Raw genomic sequence first — 21,968 nt, forward strand, 5'->3', positions numbered from 1 at the left:
ATACATTGGAAGAAAGAGGGATGGGATATGGAAAACCTAATGTTTTCTTAACTTCCTACAACAGCATTCTCCAACATGTGCTCTTGAGATACATTAGGACTAAACTTTCCCATCTTTTGTACAATTCTTATATAACACTGCTATTGTTCATGCAAACTAGCACGACGGGAGATGTAGTTCATCATGTGTGGAGAGCACCGGGTTGGGGAATGCTGTTAAAACTTCTAGCATTTTCAATCATGTGACAAGCTGAAGGGCTTGCAAAGTACATATTTAAAGTGCTCATCACGGTGAAGAATCAAAGTGCTGTAGGCTAGTTTAAATAGCGGTTCTGTCTATGGCTAAATACATTTTGTTTAACAGACTGATAACAGAAATTTGTCTCAGTTCTAATATTTTGTATTACTCAGAATTCTGACTTCAATAGTGGCGGGATATGTTTTCTTGTATCTTCACCTGAAAACATTCAAAAACTTGGATCACAGCCTTTGAGAAGGCAAAAACAGTAACATGTTATTTTCAGAAATGGTTAAACTTCGGTGTAATTTCTAGCTTTTGCTGTGATGTTGATCATGGACTTGGAAACATGCTACTTTCCTTACATTCTATTGTTAGAAGCCACACATCTTTTAAAACATGTTCTTTATGTGTGAAACAATCAATAGACGTTTTCTTATTTTTAATTCATACTGCATAGGAAAAAAGAATTCCGGAAAAAAAATTACAAATGTAAATCACAGTTCACCTTTTTTTACCTCAAGATTACCATTTAAACTGAGATATACTTACCACTCACATTCATATTTCTTAAACTGGTTACAACATCACAACTGGTATTTTAAACAAGCAAAGGTTTTTTTAGGTTTTGTTTTTTGTTTGAAAGGATACCCTGGAAACTCAATTGATCTAGCATTTTGAAACTTTGTGTATTATGTGTAGCATCACTTTTCAAATTAAAAAAGAGTGTTCATGAATGAAATTGGTACAACAGAAAATAATTGTTTAAAATGTAATGAATGTTCCAAAAGAGTAAATAGAGCTTTCACATCTTGCTACGGATGATCGAAATTCTTAAGGCTTTCCTTTTTTCCTCTTTCTTCAAGTTCCTTTGCATTTTTCCTTCGGATTACTGGACGTGTGTCCAAAGGGACACTTACCTCAGGAGAAGACTTTCCCAATTCGAAATGATTCCCATGCTTCTCTGTCCTGGGTGAATTTTGGAGTTTAATGGCTGGATATTTCTGCTCATCTCCAAAAATTCAGTGTGAGATGTGATGAGAGACCTAGTGCTAGTTTGCAGTAACCAAGAGAAGCAGAGTTGCTGAGCACATGGGCATAAAATGTGATTAGGTTCAAGGCAAAGAAACTGGAGCGGGGAGGGGAGGGGAGGGGAGGGGAGGGGAGGGAGGGAGAAATGGATTCTTTCTTTTCTTGCACTTTACGTTTGTAGCACCTTCTGCTTGGATTAGCTAATGCCTCTGGTGAATGGAGAGATGCACCCAATTAAAAGTTTGGTTTTCTTACTCCTAGTTATCACATCATTTATAAAAATAGAAATAACCAAAAAAGTAAGCTGGGTTCCATCTCAGGAGGTGTTTCCTGTTGTCCTCTGAGAACGTAATTTTGTAAGTAAGGTCTCAACAAGCCCTATGCGTTGGAGCTGACTGTGTAGTCTGATCCTAGTAATACAAAAAGAAAAAGAGCAGTAATTCTTGCAATGGGCTCAGCAGATTCTGAGGACATAAAAAGCATTCCATTGTGCGTATGGCACAAAGGAGACAACACCATGGGCCGCTGGGTGTGGGGCGGGGGATGGTGAGAAAAAATAGCAGGGAAGAGACAAACTGTACAAGCACTTGCTTGGTTCCTTCATTTGTTTAAAAAAGAGGAAGAAACGATGCAGCATTTTGGTCTTTAAAGCCTTGTTTGGGCTTCTGGAATATAGATCTCAATGCTATCTGCACGCTCTGTAGCTGAATTTTGCCGAAAAGAGGCTGCCCTCTTAGCAGCCATGAGCCGTCTTCGAGCTTCTTGGCGCTGTCTGTCAGGCAGATCCAAAGACTTCTCTCGTGTGATGGGGAATTTTCCTTTAGGGGGCTTCTTTGGTACAGGCGGAGGAACCTTTCTCTCTTCCTAGGATTCATGGGGAAAAAAAGAGAGAGAAATGAAAGAAGGAAGGGAACATCAAGAAGGTGTGGGCATTCAGGGACTCTCACTGGGAGTAGCAGGTGCCTCCCTGTGATGCATCCATGACAACAGAGACTGTCCCAAGCTTGGTGGCCACTCAGCAATGTCAGCTGCGCACATGCACAAATGTCTGCATAGGACCAGGGACAAAAGGGACACTGCAAGACAAGCTCTTCCCTTTATGTATTTGTGTGCGATGATGAGCCGGGTCATGCCTCTGTTTCATCATTTTGATATTATCACAGTTAGGAAGAGGCACCTGTGGTCTACGTTGCCCTTCAGGTTGGACAATTCTTCTTTATTTCCCACATTTGAGAATTTAAGAATTTGTTATTTGTTTATATGGTTTATATGGCCACTCAGCTTGCAATGCAGGTAGTCCTCACTTACTGACTGCCTTGTTTTAAGTTACGATGGTTGGAAAAACGCAGCTTTGTGACGAATCCTTGCATTTATGGCCATTGCAGTGTCCCACGGTCATGTGATCACCATTCAGGTGCTTTGCAGCTGTGCACATTTAGGACCGTCACAGTGTCCCACGGTCATGTGATCACCATTTGTGAGTTTCACAACTGGCTTCCAACTAGCAGAATTAATGGAGAACACAGAAGTGAAATTGCAGGTCATAGTCATGTGATGTCTCACTTAACGAACACAGTGATTCACTTAATGATGGAAGTGGAAGTGACGTTGTAAGTCTGGTGTGGTCATGTGATTTTTTGCTTAGCAACCACAGCACTTAGCAACAGAGTTGTTGGTCCCAATTGTGGTTAGTAAGCGAAGACTACTTGTAGTGACTTTGGGCAATTTACATATGGTTAAAAGCATAAAAACAAAAGAACCAAAAACAAAACAAAACAAGCACCTTATACAGAATAAGTAAGGCAATCACAGCATATTTCATGCAAGGAATGTATGTACATGTACATCTCTCTCTCTCTCTCTATCAAAACCAAAACAGGTTTTCATGGCCTTCTGGAAGGCCAACAAGGTCGGGGTCATCCAACTCTTTGGGTAGGGGGAACACTATTCCATAGGGTAGATGCTGCAACAGAGTAGGCACACTTCCAAGGTCCCACTAGGTGCCATTGCTTCATATAAAGGGACCTGAAGGGACCTGCTTCTGCCAGATCTTGTGGGGCAAGTAGGGATAACCCAAAACAGGTGATCTGTTTGTACTGCCTACCAGTGAACAGAATGGGAAACCAGTGTTTGGTGACTTCTTGTTTAGTCCTGCCAAAATTACTAAATCTGTCTGGCAAGAGTGGCTGCAACTATAAACGCAAATTAGAAGTATTTAACTTCTATGGAATTCAGTGCAGAAGAGAAAGGATGTGGAAGAGAAGGCTGAGTTTTAAACTCTCACACTGAAATCAGTAGGGCTCGTATTTGACAGGATAATACTCAGAGGCTTTATTAAGGATTCTCAGCCTTCAGAGGTGAAGTGAAAACTGTCTAAAGACAAGTTTTTAAATACTAATGTGTTTCTTCACTGGAAATGAGAAGCAGCTGTGTGCACATTTCTGTGCTCCTTCTGTACTAAGATCCTGGCCAAGTTATTGACTGAGCAAGTATTCAAAAGGGAGTTTATAAGAAAGTGTTCCTTTTAATATTCAGGATTCATTTTGCTTACTATAGGGAGAATGCTTTAACTTAAGTTAACAAAGAGCTGACAACTCTCCAAATTAAATTACAGTAATGGTCAAAATGTTGCAAAGTCATCAGATATTACCCAAAATCTTGTGAGATGGTTCTGCAAGATCGGCACCTTAACATGAGGTCAAGGTGAGAATATAAGAACTTATGAAATTTTGGCAGTTTTGTGAGATTACAGGGAATAGTTGGACCACATAATTGTACTAAAGATATAGCTGATCCTTGGCATATGATTTTCACATTACACTTCCAGTCCTGGTCTCAGAAAATCCAAATATTCTATCCAAGGCTAAGACAATTGTGTGTGCACTAATCTACACATGTACACAATGAATGCATAAATAAAGATGCAAATAACGATATTGTTGTTGTTTATTCGTTTAGTTGCTTCTGACTCTTCGTGACTTCATGGACCAGCCCACGCCAGAGCTTCCTGTCGGTTGTCAACACCCCCAGCTCCCCCAGGGACGAGTCCGTCACCTCTAGAATATCATCCATCCACCTTGCCCTTGGTCGGCCCCTCTTCCTTTTGCCCTCCACTCTCCCTAGCATCAGCATCTTCTCCAGGGTGTCCTGTCTTCTCATTATGTGGCCAAAGTATTTCAGTTTGGCCTTTAATATCCTTCCCTCAAGTGAGCAGTCTGGCTTTATTTCCTGGAGGATGGACTGGTTTGATCTTCTGGCAGTCCAAGGCACTCTCAGCATTTTCCTCCAACACCACAGTTCAAAAGCATCGATCTTCCTTCACTCAGCCTTCCTTATGGTCCAGCTCTCACAGCCATATGTTACTACTGGGAATACCATTGCTTTAACTATGTGGACCTTTGTTGTCAGTGTGATGTCTCTGCTCTTAACTATTTTATCGAGATTTGTCATTGCTCTTCTCCCAAGGATTAAACGTCTTCTGATTTCCTCACTGCAGAAATAACTATATACTTACTAGAATTTAAATAGAAATGTTAAACATCAAAACACTGAGGTGAAAAATTTGAGCTAAGGGTTGTGTGGCCTGCCCAATCTGCTGTTCAGTTGAAGAGGACCTCTGTGCCACTGTGAGGAGTTTTGAAGACATTTGGAAGATAAAATTGTTCAGGTCTGATGGAGTTTTTAAATGTTAATAAAAGAACTCCAAGCAGCTAACACGATCTTGTAGAGTAGAAGCATGGACCAAAAAAGAGAACTTGCACATCAAGCTTAGATATGTTCAGAAATAAGTTCAGTCTTCACACAGCAGTTAGATGAAGAAAAGTAGAGGTAGCTTACTTTATTCAGCAGATCTGGATACAGGTAGGTTCATAGTAGGAAGGCACTTCATCACTTATTCTTTGTAGACACTTTCTACGTGGAATAGAAAGTCTGTGTGCAAGCAAGATGGTAGGGGGAAGGGCTGCAAGCCTGCAGCCTCCCTGCTTGCATGTCTGCCCACGAGGTAAAGATGGAGACTGTGAATCTCCCAGACTCAAGAAGGAGGAGGAAGAGGAAATCAGGTGACCCATGTGACTTCCCACAAGCACAATAGAGACATGCCTACCAGACAAACCCTCTTATTATGCTCGTGAGACAATGCTGGGTTGCTGTGTTGACCCCTGATAATTCCAACAAAGTCAGGTTTCAGGCCTGGGCTTGGTATTGAGACCACACAGATCACTCTTATGGGTGACTTGTGGCAAGAGCAGGCCAGTGGAAGTACAACTGATCTGGTCTTGCTGGAACTCACTTGCTGATACTTTTGATATTATCAGTTGTGGTGTCTTACAGGACTGCTTCTGAGGGTTGGGAGTTGGAGGCACTATTTTGTGGTCACTTGCTTCCTTCCTGAAAGGGAGGTTCCAGTCAATAGTCATGGGAGGGAAGAGATCACACCCTAGGCCTCTCTATTACAGGGTGGCAGATGGTCGGAAAGTATTTAATATCTATAGGATGCTGTTGTGTGAGGTCATCCTCTGGCATTGGGTCAAGTATCATCAGTATGCAGATGATACTCAGTTATAGATCTTGTCCTTGTGCTAAACAGGAGATGTGGTGGAGTCTTATCTCAGTGCTGAGAAACTGTTAGTGTCTGGATGGGGATTAACAGGCTATATCAATCTCAGCAAGATTGAAAGGCTGTAAGTGCAGAAGTCTTCTGATACCAGAAATATTCCATCTTTGGCTCTGGATGGGATTGTAGTGTCCTGTGCAGAATTGGGTTTGTTACTTGGGGATCCTCTTGGATTCATACCTGCTACTTAAAGACCAGGTAGCAGCTAGGATTAGGAGGACTCTCACACAACTTCATCTGGTGCACCTTCATCATGTTTTTTTCTGAATCAGGAGGCCTTAGCCATCTTTTCAGCTGGTCCAAAATGCATCAGCTTGTGTAGTGATGGGAACTTCTAGATTTCCTGTCTAACTCATCTACTGCAACAGCTGCATTAGTTGCTAGCTTCCTTCCAGGTGTAGTTCAAGATGCTGGTTGTCACCTTTAAAGCCCCATATGGCTTAAGACTTGGATATCTATTGGGACTGCCTTCTCCCAGTGGCTTCTGCCTGCCCAATAACATTGGGGAATATGGGTTTTGCCAAGGTGTTTTCTCAAAAGGGGTGCATCTTCAGAGAGCACAGGGATGAGCGTTCCCAGTCATGGCCTCACTTTTTTGGAAGCACATTCCTCCCAAGATTAGATTGGTTACCATCCTGTTGGTTTTGTGAAAAGGTACCAAAAATAGCTTTCTCAGAGAGCCTTGGGGAATAGTTTTTCAATGAGGGAAAGCTACCTGCTATGGGTTTCGTTGTTGTAGCTGTTCCTTGGGATGCTCGGTTTGAAGGGGCGGGGGGTTCTATTGTTTATTATGGTTTTTATTTTAATGTGTTTTTAAGTATTATTTTGTAAGCTTCTTTGAGCTTTGGACTGAGTATATAAACTTTAGTTTCGAGGGAGGGAGGGTGGGAGGGAGGGAGGATGGACTTCACTGTGGTCCTATGTATGCCAGCATGGCCAGAAATACTGGCCATGGTACTTGCCATGTTCCCTGCACTTTCTGGAGAGTGTTGTCCACTAATAATTTCACAAGAAAGTAATTTCAGGCTTAAAAATCAAAGGAATGCACCACAAGCAACCAGACAGTGCAATCTGAAAATGAATTGTGCTTACCTTTATTTCAGGTGATTCTATTATTTTCCATTCATTTAGTTTCAGCTGATGTAGTTCATCAAACTTCATACTGACATCTTCAATTGAGAGTTGTAACAAGTCCCAGAATCCTGCTAGGTCTTGTGAAGTTGGCCGGGGCATAGCACTGGGATCCTGCCATATTCACAAAAAGACCAAACGTCATTTGTTTGAAAGGGTGTAGAACATGTTTGGCATAATATAAATGATCATATTTTGGATGGAAGACTCATGCCATCAAAGTCCAACTCCTTGCTCAGAGCAGAAATCCAGATTAAAACATCCCTAATAGATTAGTTTCTGCTTGAAAACATCCAGCAAAGGGGTAGCTCTCAATCTCACTTGGTAATTAGTTCTGCTATTGAATTGGTCTTAACATTAGGATATTTTTTCTGTAATTCAATCAGGAGTTGCTTCCTGTAGCTGAAATCCATTATTCCATGGCCTTGCCTTGTAGAGAACAGCCTCTTCAGGTTCTTGAAAAGTTTTATCATATCCTTTCTCAGTCTTCTTTTCTCAAGGCTAAACATATTCAGTTTCCTTACTTCTTATGACTTTTGTACCTTGGTTTAGCAGACATCAGAGTCATGGGCTAAGGCTACTAAACATTTTACAATCCAGAGAGACTGGACATACTTTTAAGATTCCAAATTTAAAAGTATCACTAATGATTTTTTCAATTTGTTTCCAAAATTTTGCTTCCAATGATCCCATTCACAACTCCCCATCTCCTTGACGCCAAGAAAAAGTAGCTGTAATCTGCAGATGAGTTTTCATTAACCATTCAGAATACCTGCTAAAGGGATTTCTTTCAAAAGGAAAGCATATTTTTAGGGAACAGTGTTTTTTTTTCAGAATCCATTCACCTCATAAAATGGAAAAAGATATTCTCAGATGAACAATGTTCCTAATTATATATTGGATTATTATTTTTTAATTTTATATCTCAACCATTCAAAAAGAATATTATATGTCAGACCTCTAAGGAACTTAATGTCTTTTTATTCAGGGCAAAGGAGACTTGGGGCACAGCCAGATGGCCACAAAAGACAATCCACCAGTCATTGAGCCAGCAATTTCTTTTCTGAGCTCTGTTTGAATAACTGGGCCAGCATGTGGTGCTGTCTTTACAGTTTTAATGCAAAACAAGTTGAGGAAAGCAAGTGGTGAATTTCTCCTGGCATCATTTCCCCTCCCACTGACCATCAGCTGCCAGTGGGAAGAACAATGACCAGTTGCTCCTATTAAGGCTCTGAATGGGTAGTTGAGGCACCTATCAGTTAGAAGGTACAGAAGTCCTCTATCTACGACCTATAAATTTGGCTATTTCTGAACATAGGTCTACCACTCTGTTGAAAAAATGGTGTAGCCCAACTACATAATTTTCAGCCTCGTCTCTTCCAATGGAGCTTGCTTTACATGCTCTGGCCACAAGAGGACTACCTTCTGCCGCTGAACTATATACATCAATAATAACGTCTGTGGCTCCAGACTAATATAATTTGCTTGAAAGGTAAAAGAGGTGCTTCATCTTGAGGCATCCTTAAATGTAATCTTACTCAGGAAGTTATGTATCTTAAAATAATAATAATAACAACAGCAGTCCTCAATAAACTGATTCTATCCAGAGGGAAACAGCTAATGAAAAGAGCCTGGATAATGTTTGCACATCTGTATTGACTTATAAACACAATGCTTTGAGCTATGGTCTCATTAAAATGGCTACATTAATCTCTACTACTGCAGATTTGTGCATGTAGAAAAGTCCAGTTTCAACAAAATATAATGCAGAAGGTATTTACTTAGGCCATCTTTTCCTAACCCAACAACCTCAAGGCATGACAGTTTTCAAACACATCATTTGTCAGCCTAACTGAAATAATGGAATTTGCAGACCAAAATGCCTAAAGATCATCAAGTTGGGAAACACTGCTTCAGAAGTACTTGTGTATATCTGCATTTGTGTGTGAATATGTGTCTATACTAGCATTACAATTTGTGAATAAAAGGAAATTTGGCAATTTATTGTTAATTTAGCATTGAAATTAATAGATCCGAATTAATTTAAGGGTTACTTAAACCAGTTTTGCTTTCTTAAACAGTAAAGCATGTGCACTGGTCTGCATTTGTTTTCTGTTGTGTTAATTTACTCTGTATTCTTTTAAAACCTCTCCCAGTTTCAGAACAGGCATATAGTGCAGAGGGCTGCTGTTTAATATACAAAAGATCAGTTTTGGTTGTCTGGAATTAGCTGTGCTGTTCTTTGGTTCTTGGTCTATGAATGTAACTCAGGATAATATGTTCTACAATTCTCTAATATGAATTAAGGGTACCAAGTTTGGCATTGCATAGAGGTTTACAGAATGCTGTTTTTATCAATTCACAGACAAATTGTATTAAGACTCTACAACTTGGACTGGCTCCGAAATTCTCTTCCTTTGGACTTTTAAAAAGTTGGCTTCTGTACTTTTTTCTTTCAATGGCCTGGTTTCAAGCAGATTATTGTTAAATGAAACATGCATGCCTCAATTTACTCAAGAATGATGCATCATCTACTTAAAAGGACTTGAAATGTTTGTGTTGACTGTCTAGAACAATTTGGACAAATAACTTATATAGTCTACATGCTGCTTAACTCCTTGCATTTCTGAATGGACGTTGGCATGATTAGGTGGCAGTACTGGACCTTCTCTGTGTTATAAAGATAAATGTGTGTGTATGTTACCATGAGGTATCTCCTCATCAGCCATCCGACTCCTGTTGGCCAATTACCAGCCTTAGATAGCACAACACATAGCAGGATGCCATTACCAGAAATGATCCTCTCATGCATCTGCACCCTTTTTTGTTTATTTGTTAAATTCTAATCCTATTTCTTTCATACAGAAGCTCAAGGCAGTGTGCAAAGTCCTCCATTTTTTTCCCTCAACAACAAGAATCCTGTGAGGTCTGTTGAGCTGAGAAAGAATGACTGGTTCTGAATCACCCAGTGAATTGGATTACTATAATGTGGCTTAACAACACTAACTGAAGGTTTGTGTGTGTTAAGCAATGTCTTTGCTGAAATTCCAGGGACAATCATCCACCACAATCCCCCGAGTCATCTATTAACTTTAATTTTTAAAAGGTACAATTAACATTATGTCTATTTGATTTTATCTCTCCTCTCCTCTCTCTAGATCTTTGTGAGTTGGTAGATATTTGTATGTGTGCGTGTATGCATAAACAAAGCCTGCTGCCCTAGGATGTATCTCCTTACATAATCTTAACATCTGGATAAAAGAGGCTGTGGATAAAACTGGTGAGGTCATATATCTTAAAAAGAAAACAAGCAGCAGATAGTGACAAGTAATGATGAATCATTAATAGTGACAGTTTTTCTACATAGATCAGTCACAGGTGATTTGGAAGCAAGCATACAGATTTTTTAAAAAATTTCCTACACAAATCTCACTATTACAATTTAAAGATCAGTATAACTTTAGAAAGTTGTTGGGATTGCTTTGGACATCTTTAAATTGCTTAAGTATATCAATCAATTTTTATTTTGGTCATAGACCAGCATATAACTAGTAACATAACAATTATGCTAAAATAGAAATACAAATAAAAAGTCATATTGATAGCAAAGAATAAGGTAGAGATGAAATTATTAAGGTAAAATAACAGAGTACAGGTATTAAAAAGCAAAAGAATCCTATAAAATTACAAATAATTTTACAATGAATAATCTAAATACCATAAATAACTAGGGCAAATAACTACAGGACATAAGTAACACTAGAATTTGTAAAACACTACAGGAATGTAAAGCTATGCTAGCTTATATTATAAAATCAGATCAATTTTTATTCAGACATAGACCAGCAAATAAAACAGAAGATTCACATCTGATTAGAATAAAAGAAAAAATACATAACATTCCAAAAATATCTAAGAAAAATTAGAAGAGATATTGTGGCATGCTGTACAAATTATAGAGCAATATTTATCTGTGGTCAATGAAGTAAAATCTGACTGGTCTGATAGAAACAGTTCAAGGTAAAAAGTATCCGAACGACCTGGGTGTTTAGTAAAAAATTGAGATAATAATTCCTGGCGAGCATCTGCATACGGAGGACAATATAAAATGACGTGTTCCATCGTTTCAATTACTCCTCTGCCATATGGGCACAGTCTTTGATCGAAAGGGATATTTCGATATCTCCCTTCAATAACAGCTGTTCGAAGGACATTTAATCTAGCCAAAGATAAGGCCCTTCTAAATGTTGGAATCATTATGCAGCTAAGATATGTGGCTGGTTGGAGAAGATGTGTGGAATGGCCCAAGAAAATGTTTTTAGGTAAAACTGATAAATCTGATTGTAGCTCTAAATCAATGGCCCGTTGTTTGAGATCAGCTAGTGCACATTCACAGCCCAACAAGATGATGGCTGCCCCTGAAAAGCCATATAATTGCAGTTTGGCATGTATTGCCTGGCACCAAGAAGATTGAAAGCTGTCGGTCATGATCAAAGGGGCCAAGCCAATTGGGAAGAAAGAAAGCTTAAGCCAGTATAAAAAAGTATAAATCCAAGCAGAAGTTTCTATTTTCTATCACGGCAACGCACCACGTTGGGGACGCAGCAAGGTAGTTGAAAGACAGATCTTAGAAACTTGGATTGGACTCTTTCAAGAGAAAGGAATGACCTGTAGGGGCCCAACTGCTTAAGTATATCTTGGTGTTCAATACTGTATATCATGAATAAATGTGTATAGCAGTGATTAAGGCGCATTTGAGCGGTCAGGGGTAACACCTGAGGCACCTGATGTTCTGAGAGCCAGCTGGTGAGACTGAGATGTAACTGTAAGGAACACGGCCAATATTTTCAGTTCATAATTTGGCTTTTTTGGGGATGGGAGTAGGACACCTACCTGGCCATATTCTTAATGCCCTCCCCCCAGGTCAACATCATGAAGCTGGAATTTTGCCCCCAGTTTTGGTGATGCAGCCTTGGGAAGCTGGGAGGAATTAGGGAAATGTCAAGCACTAACTCTTTCAAAAGTCTTAAAGCAGAAGTATAAAGGGTTACCCACAAGGACACAGTTGAAGAAAGGAAATCAATTTATGTTTTATAATACAATGGGACTGTGCAATGGTTCGGTTTCAATTTCAAAAATGTGCTTTGGAGCACAAATGTAGCCCCATTGGCAACTTCTTGAAGCAGCTGCTGCTTTTCTTCCTCTATAGCTGCCATGTGATTCCATGAAAAGGCATGGCTGTTTTAGAAAGTTGCACACATACACTATTTGCACTTTCATGCACTCCAAAGCAAGTTTTCACTGGTTGCCTTAGGTAAGTAGTGAAGCACAAGACAAAAAGGTAGAAAAGGAAACATAGAGGGTTATATCCAGTGGAAGCTTTGCTTTCACAGAAAGTGCTTCCACTTGTATGGGTCAGATTTCTGACCATTCCTCTCACCCCAATTAACCTTCCGATACTCTCAATGGATGTGGTGGAACTCTCTGGAATACACTAGGGCTTAGCACCCCCAACTAGCCACAATTAAGAAAAAGTGAAGACAGGTATGTGATGTCATGACACAAATCCACTATTTTGTACTTGTGCCCTGACTTTGGACAAAGGGCTTATGTTCTGCCATTGTGATACACTTTTAATTAGTTGATACCCCCACTCGCTCCTGCAAAACAGTTGGCCTGCACTGCCAAAGCAGAGGCAGTTTTCACATTTGCAAAGATATCTGATTAAATAAGTTGCACAAGTTTTGTGATTTTTCTAGAAGAGGAGGAGGAGGAGGAGGAGGAGGAGGAGGAGGAGGAGGAGGAGGAAGCTAGCATGGTTGCCTATAATGTTAATTCTATGAACCAAAACCAAATGAGTTCTTCAGCAATAGTAACTAAAGACTATGTCCAGTTGCATTTCACATATATGTTTTAATCTTACTGGATAACAAGTTAAAATAGACGTAGAGAGAAGAAATGCTTTCTCATACTGGTAAAGGTTAAACTGTAAATATTACAGAATGATTGATTTTAAATAAGACAGATTTATAGGTCACATCCTTTAATGCCAACTCAAAATTTTATTTACAGCAGTTCTCTCATTCTAATAGGAAAAGCCAATGTAACAGGTAACACTGTACTTCACTGACAATATTTGCCAACAGAAGCTTCCCCCATTTCTAATTTAGCAATGAAGAAACTAATGGTAACAGGTATCAGGGGTATTTTGCCCCATATTGATGGGAAAGGTATTGTGGCAATTTTGCTCCATGGCTTGGACTGTACAACATTTGATTAATTCTTGTGTCCATCACCCTTTTAGATTAGCAGCCATTGGCTCATGATTGTCATAGTCCCATGAAATTGGTATGTGACTCAGTATGCCAGGGGAATAAAGGGATTGGACTGGAGCCCAGAGAACTAGCTCCTCATTTCCAAAAGGTTTTGGATATTAAAGTAGTTAGTGATATCATAAACAAAACAATAAAATTACTGCAGATGTCTATTTACCCACTTGTTGATATCTCTTGGGATCTCATTCTTTGCTTAAAGTTTTTAACTATAAAGTTATTGTCTCTGAATAATATAAAACAACAACAACAACCCAACAGTGTATTTCTAGAGCTTCAAAGGTAGGCTAAGGCAGAAGTATCTTTTGTTCAAGGACTGGGAGTTTTCATTCTTCTCCTCTCAACAGCCACTTTCAATATCCCCAAAGCTGTTTTGATATATTCCCCAATCCCACTAGAGCTGTACACTGCAGAGAATGGGGAATCTGTTCCAGGATGGATAGATGGATGAATAGATATATAGATAATTATTTTTAATATTTTATAGACCAAAATAATCTGTTATGGGTTGATTGTACTGCAAGACAAAAATTGCTAGATCTTTATAAGATAACATTTGATACCCCACTGAGTCCTAAATGGTTTTTGAAGAAATTATGATTTATTCTATGTACTGAAGGTTCATGCTCCACCATCTTGCCACAGGGTGGAATTTCTACTTCCTTTTATTGCGATAGAATATTTTTTAAAAACATTAATTCATGTATTTATCAATAATGTAAAGTTTTTTAAAAACAGCTTCTAAGTCATGCCCTCACAAGGTGACTTCTTATATTATATTATATATATAAAATCAAATACAAAAATGTCATAAAACTTTATTTAAATGCAATCTTATCACTGTATGTTCAGACCAAGCCCTTAATGCAGATCATGCTGAGATGCAACAAATTCCCAGATGACTTTGAAATGCTCATAGTAGAACTGGAGTCTTCCTCTGTCAAGCTCAGGCAATGTCTGTTGTGCAACAGGGCATACAAATAATGAAATATCTGTACACAATTTATATATGCAATTGTATGCTTAGCAGATTTGGAGTTCAAGGTCTACAGATGAAAATCAATCTCCAGATGAATAGTAAAATAGTAGCATTTAAACTTTAAAGCAAATTAATAAATAACTTCAAATATACTATGCAATGTTTGAAAATAAGAACTTACCAAATTCTGTTGACAAAGCCAATAGAATTGCTGGAATTTTTGAGACATTAGCAACTGTGCACTTCCTACAGCACTTCGGATCTTACCTAGAACTGAACAAGAAGGTTGATTATCAATTTAGATCTGAAGCAAAAAAACAAACAACAAATACATTTATATAACCAAAAGGTTAACCTAGAAAAAACTATTATTCCTGCTTTTTGGTTGTGAATTCAATTAGTTGTGCAAGCTTTTCAAACTGTGTTTGAGAAAGGAAGTCAGAGATGAGATCAGCTTAAAAATATTATTTGGAAAAGCCATATGAGAAGCTCGAGAAAAGAAATTACTTTCTCAGTTGCAAAAGAGCCAGAGTGAAAGCATATGATCAAGTGTTACTGGATACTGTTTCATCTCAAAAATAATGTAAAAATCCTGGCTGTATTGTCTAGAATCTCTATTCTGTGCAGATTTACTTTTTATGGAACATTCAGGTGTTTCTGTCACTAACCTGTCAAGTTCAGTGTTTACTGGATATTCATGTTTTTTTTCAGACAGTTTTGTGATGATTTTTTAAAATACATGTAAAATATAACTGCAATTCCAACCCCAGTGCAGATAACAGGATGGGCAAAACTTCACCAAAGTCATTAACAACTTCCCTCCTAACTCTGATCCCCTGGATCCTTAATAGGTTCCTAGATTTTCTAGACCAGTGGGTTATACAGTCCTGCCAGATTACAACCCATTTGATCTGGAAGCCAGTCCAATGATGTATGCCCAACCAGGTCCTCCTTCGCATTGTGCTCTCCAGCTACGGAGCAATTGATTGCTTAGTGGCAGAGGGTCCGGTTGGCATTGTGGTAGAAGAACCAAAGGAAGTTTCTAAAGCCTTCCTTTTACATTGGTACCAGATTAAGAAGCCCCAACAAACCCTGAGTCTGCTGCTGCATGGTGGCAGCTGAGATTGCCATTGTGATGCTTGTCCCCTGGCTGGAGCGACAAATGGAAGCTGGGAGGCCAGGGCCAGGCAGGCAAGAAAGCCTGCTTCTCTGGAGCCTGAAGTGCAGGAGGAAGGGAATAAACCTACCCACCACTGGCTTACTAATGGTGCCTTATGAGCAGTGAGGTGTATTTGGCAGCAGAGCTGCAGTAATTACACTGGGTGATCTTGCTCATTGCCTTGTCAATTGTAACTAGGCTGGTTTTTATTTTTCTCTTACCTGAGGCAGTAATGCTGTATCTAGTGTCCAGTATCTTTTACTGGCCTTTCAATGCTAATAGGGGAGGAAGTCTTGTCTCATATTTGCTCCACACCTCACTTATTCAGTGACCAGACGTAGGAATGAAAGGACCAGTCTGCTTCCATTCTGTTTCAGTTTTGTATGTGTTTACACACAAGCCTATTCACAGGGCTGCAACTGGGGGGTTAAGCGGGGCATGTGCCCCGGGCGCCGTGCTGGGGGGGCACCAAAATGGGTGCAGAATCCATGTTTGCCCTGGGTGACACAGACCCTAGTTGCAGGCCTGCCTATTCAGGCATTATAAAAACTGCTATACCTCACCACATGAGCAGCAGAGAGGAGTCCCACCTCCACGGGCCATACATGCAACATCATTTCAAGGTAGACATGCATGCAGCTCAGACATCTGTACAAGGAGCTGTATGTGTTGGCTTCATCATGAACCAGAACTCTAAGTTAACAGGGTATGAGGTGCTGTGGAGTTCAAGTGCATACAACTGTACAGATGCCAACCTCCATTGGACCAGTTTTTGCACTGGACAGTGGGACACCTGTCCTTCAGGAATGTCACAGGAACAGGGCTTCTCCTAGCTACTCATGTGATGAGTTTCCTGGTTTTCATAACCCTGAAAACCTGAAGACAATTCTTACTTATCATGAGTAATCAGGAAACATCACCAGGATTAAATATGGGCATTTACATGGCACTCTGTTTTATTTTAATGACGTTAAAATATTAAAATATTTCCATTCATGATAGTTAGCTAGAAAATGCATTTTATTTTCATCCCATGGACTGCCTTCCTAGAAGCAAAAAGAAAAAAGAAAAGGAAGAGATCCTTTTAAGTAGCCTTGAAATAACTTATATATTTCAATGGATTTCATTTATATACTTTATGGTCAACATGTCCAGAATTTAATAATTTTGGTCCACCTTACCCACTTGTCATACTCCAACAATAAAGAACTATAGGTTGCCCCCAAGTTATGCAATGGGATCAATATGTAGCTGATAGACAAGCTTATTTTATCATCAAATAATTCTGACTGATATTTTTCCTGTCAAACCTAAAAAAAAGTTGTAACTTAAAGCTTTTTGCTTTTAGGTAACCTGGATTGTGACTTTTAGTGACATATACTTCTCTGTGTACATTGCAACTTCCTTTCTCCTAACTCACAACTGAAAAAGTTTCAGGAGGGGAGGGAGAATCTGCTCTTAGACCAGGCTCCCTTGTGTGATAGACTTTATAATAACAACTACAAATGGAAACACCTCCTAAAGCAAAACCTTTGTGTACTGCCTAGAAATGAAGAGCAAATCAGCAAAATGGATTATGTGTTGTGTTCTGAATCACCAGTTCCAGGATAACAAGAACTTCCACTACTTCAGCATGATATGAACAGAGTGTATTGTACCACATACAGGACACTAGCTTAAAATGGTTTAAAGAATTGCAGGAATGGCATTGACCACAGATTTTTATATTTCAGAAACTAGTGGAAGTGACAGGGGAGAGGAGGGAATAGATTGAAACTTACATCTTACAGGCCTGTTTATAGATTTGTATTCCAGTGATTTCTTATCTGTTCATCAGTGGAAGTGATACCTGGACACCAAATGATTACTAAGATGAACTGCAAAATGATGAATTTTGCACAGTTGCACAGGAAAGGAACATCGTGAATCCATTTTTTTTCCAGTTCTTCTGAGATCTTGTTATATATTTAATTTTCTATCAATTATTTTCTAAAGTATTATTCTCAGAAGTATTTTTTTAAAAGAAATGTTTGCCCAACTTCTAATGATCCTAATTAATTATACATTAAAATTAATGTATAATTAATTTAAAAAGATAATTGATTATACCATACATGATGTTTGAATAGTATGTGTGGGTTTGTGTGTACATGCACATATAAATGTACGCCATTCTTTATTACAGACCACCTAGTTTCAACATTATTTAATTATGGGCAAAAAAGCGAATGGCTAAACTTATAAAGTGTATTTTGCAAACTGTACAACAGTCACCAAAGTGCAGTAGGTCCACTGTTCTTCAACAAAGACATCCTCTCCTCTCCCATTCCTTTTTACTTTTGCCCCAGGCTAGTGGAGGAAACCGTATTCCTTACAGGTTGTTAGGCTTTCTGCATGAACGGAAAACAAGGGGAAGTACGTTTCCACACACTGTTGTACTATGAAGAAGCGGAATCGGACTTCGGCTCAAAGGCCCTAACGTGGACTGTATGATCTCACTGGGTGGGGGGGCTAAAGCTCAAACCTTACCTCAGTGATGTTATCTGGTTATCAGAGGAGCCCTGGCAAAGCAATAAAGGACCTTAAAGTGCTTTTTTCTCCAGTATGGTGTACAGTTTTTTTACAACAGCCTTCAGCAAGGGCACCTAGACACCCCTATCTTTCAGGAAAGATGTGAAGCTGCTGAGATAGACCTGATCTAGCATTTATTTCCAATGGAAAGCCTGTTTAAGTGGCTCTCAGCATAGATAATGGAAACAGTCTGGGAAGGGGAACAGAGCACCGGGAAGAAAGCTAGTGGACCAGATCAGAATTTTTCATCCTTCGTTAAAAATGAAGTTTGCTTGGGAAGGTTACTATGGATCTACAAAATGTCCTATCCATCTGACACAAGATAGTGACAACTCAGCTGGTCTGACCTCAACCCAGCTGGCCACTGAAAAGTCTAAACAATTTCAATATGGCTACTGTTGGACCATAAATTCTTTCCAAGTCATTGAGAACACTATAAAAGAAAGCGTCCTGTCACATATAGCCGAATAACAGGAAGCGTTACTAGGAAGGTGTGATTTTTTTTTTTTTGCAAAGTTTCAGAGCCACTCTCCTTGTCCCAAAATCAGTATCACATTTTGAAGAGTGGCACTTCTGTCTAATCACTCTAAGAATTAATTACAAAAATATACCACTGCTGACACAAACTTTTCATATATTTCTTCTCAGTTCGCATAATGTTAAAAGAAGAGGGCACCATGGCTTTAAAAAAAATAGACATGGAAAATGTTATGCATGATAGCTGAATGTCAATTCCTTGCAGTTAATCATTCACAAAGAATATCATGGGATGGCCATCACCATTGCGCTTTTGAACATCTAACATCTCATTTTCAGTATAGAAGGGATATTTTATCAGCGCCATCAACACAGTCACCAAGACTGTTGGTCTGAAGATATGAATTCCTTGTGCTTTGGGACTGGTATTTTCATTATCCCAGATGCACATTACAAGCATACATCTTTTAATAAAAGGACTATAGGATTGCCATACTCTATAAAAGCAAACTTAAAAGTCCATTGAATCTGGAACGGAGAACAAAAAAATCCTCTCCAAAATAATTAAATGATATTGCAGCATTGTGCTATATTTTCAGCAGCTTCAAAACTATTCTCTTGAAACAACATATACAAAAAAGTTAATTAACTTTATGTTGCAGTTGTATAATTAGTAGGGACACATGGACTCAAGTCCTGGAATCCCACTGGCATGGAGCTTGATGAAATTTGTGTTCACAGGAATCAGCATTGGTTTTCAAGATGCATTTGTGCTTTGACTAAATCTTTATTTGTAGGAGGAGGAAATCATAGAGAAGAAAAAGAAGCATAAATGGACTATCTGATAAATGCCATCCAGCTGTATCTTAGAGAAGATCTACTTAGGCTAAATTAATAGACAGAGACATGTAAGCATGGGCATTTCAAATATACAAATTTTCCTATAAAATCTACTAAAAATCCTATTTCACCACATAAAATAATGGCATCTGATTAGCGCTGCCTTGAAGCCATAACTTGTGCTCCTGAAGATGTATTCATTTTGCTCATCTGTTGAACAACATGCATTTCAAGTTGTGACAAATTCCAAAATTTGTCATGCAAAGGACAATAAAGAGACAACAATACATTGGCTAGCCTTTAAGATGCCACATAACTCTTTGTTATTCCACAGAATGATATTACCATACCCTGCTAACAAATATGTCAGATTATGTGTGGTGAAAAAGCATGGAAAAGAGTTTTCACCTGGAAGATTTAACAAGCTTAAATGGGTTGACATACTGCACCAATTTCTTTCCTTGCCAATGTGATCACCATTTCTTTAAGAAGTCTATTTTTATATGTACATTATATTTAGACTACAATTGGTAATGAGCCCCACTGAACATAATAGGACTGATTTATACATGGGGTAGTATTGCAAAAAAGGAACGGAATTCCTATGTTATCTGGTTATCTGCTGCACGCTTTACTGGACTGAAATACTGTAACTACTTGTGACAAGATTTCCTTTTTTACACTAGAGAATTATTAGATTTTTAGAATATAGAGTATTAAAATAAAATATAACTTGCACTGGAAGTAGATTAAAATGGGCAGGTTTAGGCAAATTTATGCAGCTCTTAAAATATTCTTTGGATTCATCTTTGCTTGCCTTCAAAGTATTTGGACTGCTAATAGTCCAACTGATTTCACATTAGTACTAAAAGAAAAATATATATCATTGTTTGTTTAATTACTCTAAAAACATGTTTGAAGCAATTCAATTCTTTCAGGAAACAAAGCAACATTTAAATAATCTCTCTTTTTGCAACATTAAAAGAGATTAATAAATATTTAGCTTTTAAAAATGCCTATCTTTGTTTAAAATGGAACTATAAAGTTTATCTTACCTGATATGGAATTGGACTAGGTTTGCTAGCTAATTGATGGGCCAGAGTTGAAGAAACTTCTGTTGAAAAACCATTCCTTCATTTGACTGATGAAGTTCCTCTGGATTCAACCAATTATTTCTAATATAGAGCAAGATGTGTTTTTCACATCCACTAGAACAAAAATTCTACAACTCTTTCTGACCTGCTACCTCATTATGTTTTACAGGGAAGGAGTGGAGGGCAATCTAGGTTATAGTGACTAACCTAAAATCAACTTATCCCAGCACAAAACACAATATATCTCCGTTGTAGCTTGGGCCTATTAGAAAATGTGCTACTCTTCTTGTAGGGTAAATTGAAACATTTCCTTCCTTAATCTTCCTATTAAATGTTTGTTTCTATTGACAGAATTTTGGACTGCTGCTGCTAACTGAATAAAAGACAGACAAAGCCCTTAACAACAGAAAGTAATGCAGTATAGCTGAGATAGAATATAGTATGCTGACTTCTCTAATGTAACTGATGAAATACCAGTCTCTAAACCTGTTTTCCCAATTTCCAAGAATGGGTGTATTGTTCAGTATTGGAAATGCATCAGTCAATCAATAAATGACTTCTGCCATCAATACTGGTTCTGAATATGCTTTATATAACTTTTGTTCATATTTTAATGAATTAATACCAAACAATTTATTTATATTCATTTATTTATTTGAATTTATTAGCTGCCCAACTCCAATGGACTCTGGGCGGTGTACAAAACTAGAAAAAACATAAGAATAGATAAAAACATCCAATCAGATGGAAATTATTTATAAAATAATCTTATAAACAGCAAAATCAAACAAAACAAAACGGGCCCTAGACAAATAGTAAGCATCAACCCTAGGGATGGGACCAAAGCCAGGTTTTCAAAGCTTTCTGGAACCCCAGGAGAGAGGGTGCCATCTGTATCTCTGGGGGGAAGCTGTTCCAGAGGGTGGGGGCTGCAACGGAGAAAACATGCTTCCTCAGTCCCACAAGATGACATTTAACAGAGGGGACCTGGAGCACATCCACTCTGCTGGAATGTACTGGGTGGGCAGAAATGACTGGAGGCAAGCACCTTCTCAGATATCCAGGTCCTATGCCAAACAGGCTTTACAGTTAATAACCAGTACCTTGAATTCCACCCAGAAGCCAACTGGTAGCCAACACAGCTCATGTAGCAGTGGTGACACATGGGCACACTGAGAGACACCTGTTACTGCTTGCACAGTTGCATTCTGAAGCAGCTGTAGCTTCTGGGGGGTCTTCAAGGGCAACCCCCATAGAGCACATTGCAATAATCCAGTCATGAGGTGACCGGGGCATCAATAACTGTTTGAAGGGCCAAACTATGATGAGTGGACAACAATTTTATTCAGAGCTACTGTTATCCAGCATAAGAAAAGCTAGTAAGCTTTTAACAAGGATTTAGGAATAACAGAATCCAGAAAAATGTGTTAAACTTAGAAACAATGTTGTATATTTCTTCTGGTAATAATTTGACCTTTTTTTTTTAAGCTAGCAACTATAT

The 21,968-nt window shown here is 38.7% G+C and overlaps 1 protein-coding gene across 1 annotated transcript in view; it reads right to left on the reverse strand.

The window, feature by feature from the left end:
- Positions 1–1,465: 1,465 nt before the first annotated feature.
- Positions 1,466–21,968, reverse strand: part of DLGAP2 (DLG associated protein 2) — a 103,702-nt gene continuing 83,199 nt past the window's right edge. The window contains exons 8-10 of the mRNA XM_063291145.1: positions 14,508–14,599; positions 6,977–7,129; positions 1,466–2,133 (exon numbers count right to left, since the gene is read on the reverse strand). Coding sequence (XP_063147215.1) covers positions 1,915–2,133; positions 6,977–7,129; positions 14,508–14,599 — 464 coding nt within the window. The 3' untranslated portion in view covers positions 1,466–1,914. The remainder of the gene's footprint in view (positions 2,134–6,976; positions 7,130–14,507; positions 14,600–21,968) is intronic.

The sequence above is a fragment of the Candoia aspera genome, chromosome 1 (assembly GCF_035149785.1).
Source record: "Candoia aspera isolate rCanAsp1 chromosome 1, rCanAsp1.hap2, whole genome shotgun sequence".
NCBI lineage: Eukaryota > Metazoa > Chordata > Lepidosauria > Squamata > Boidae > Candoia > Candoia aspera.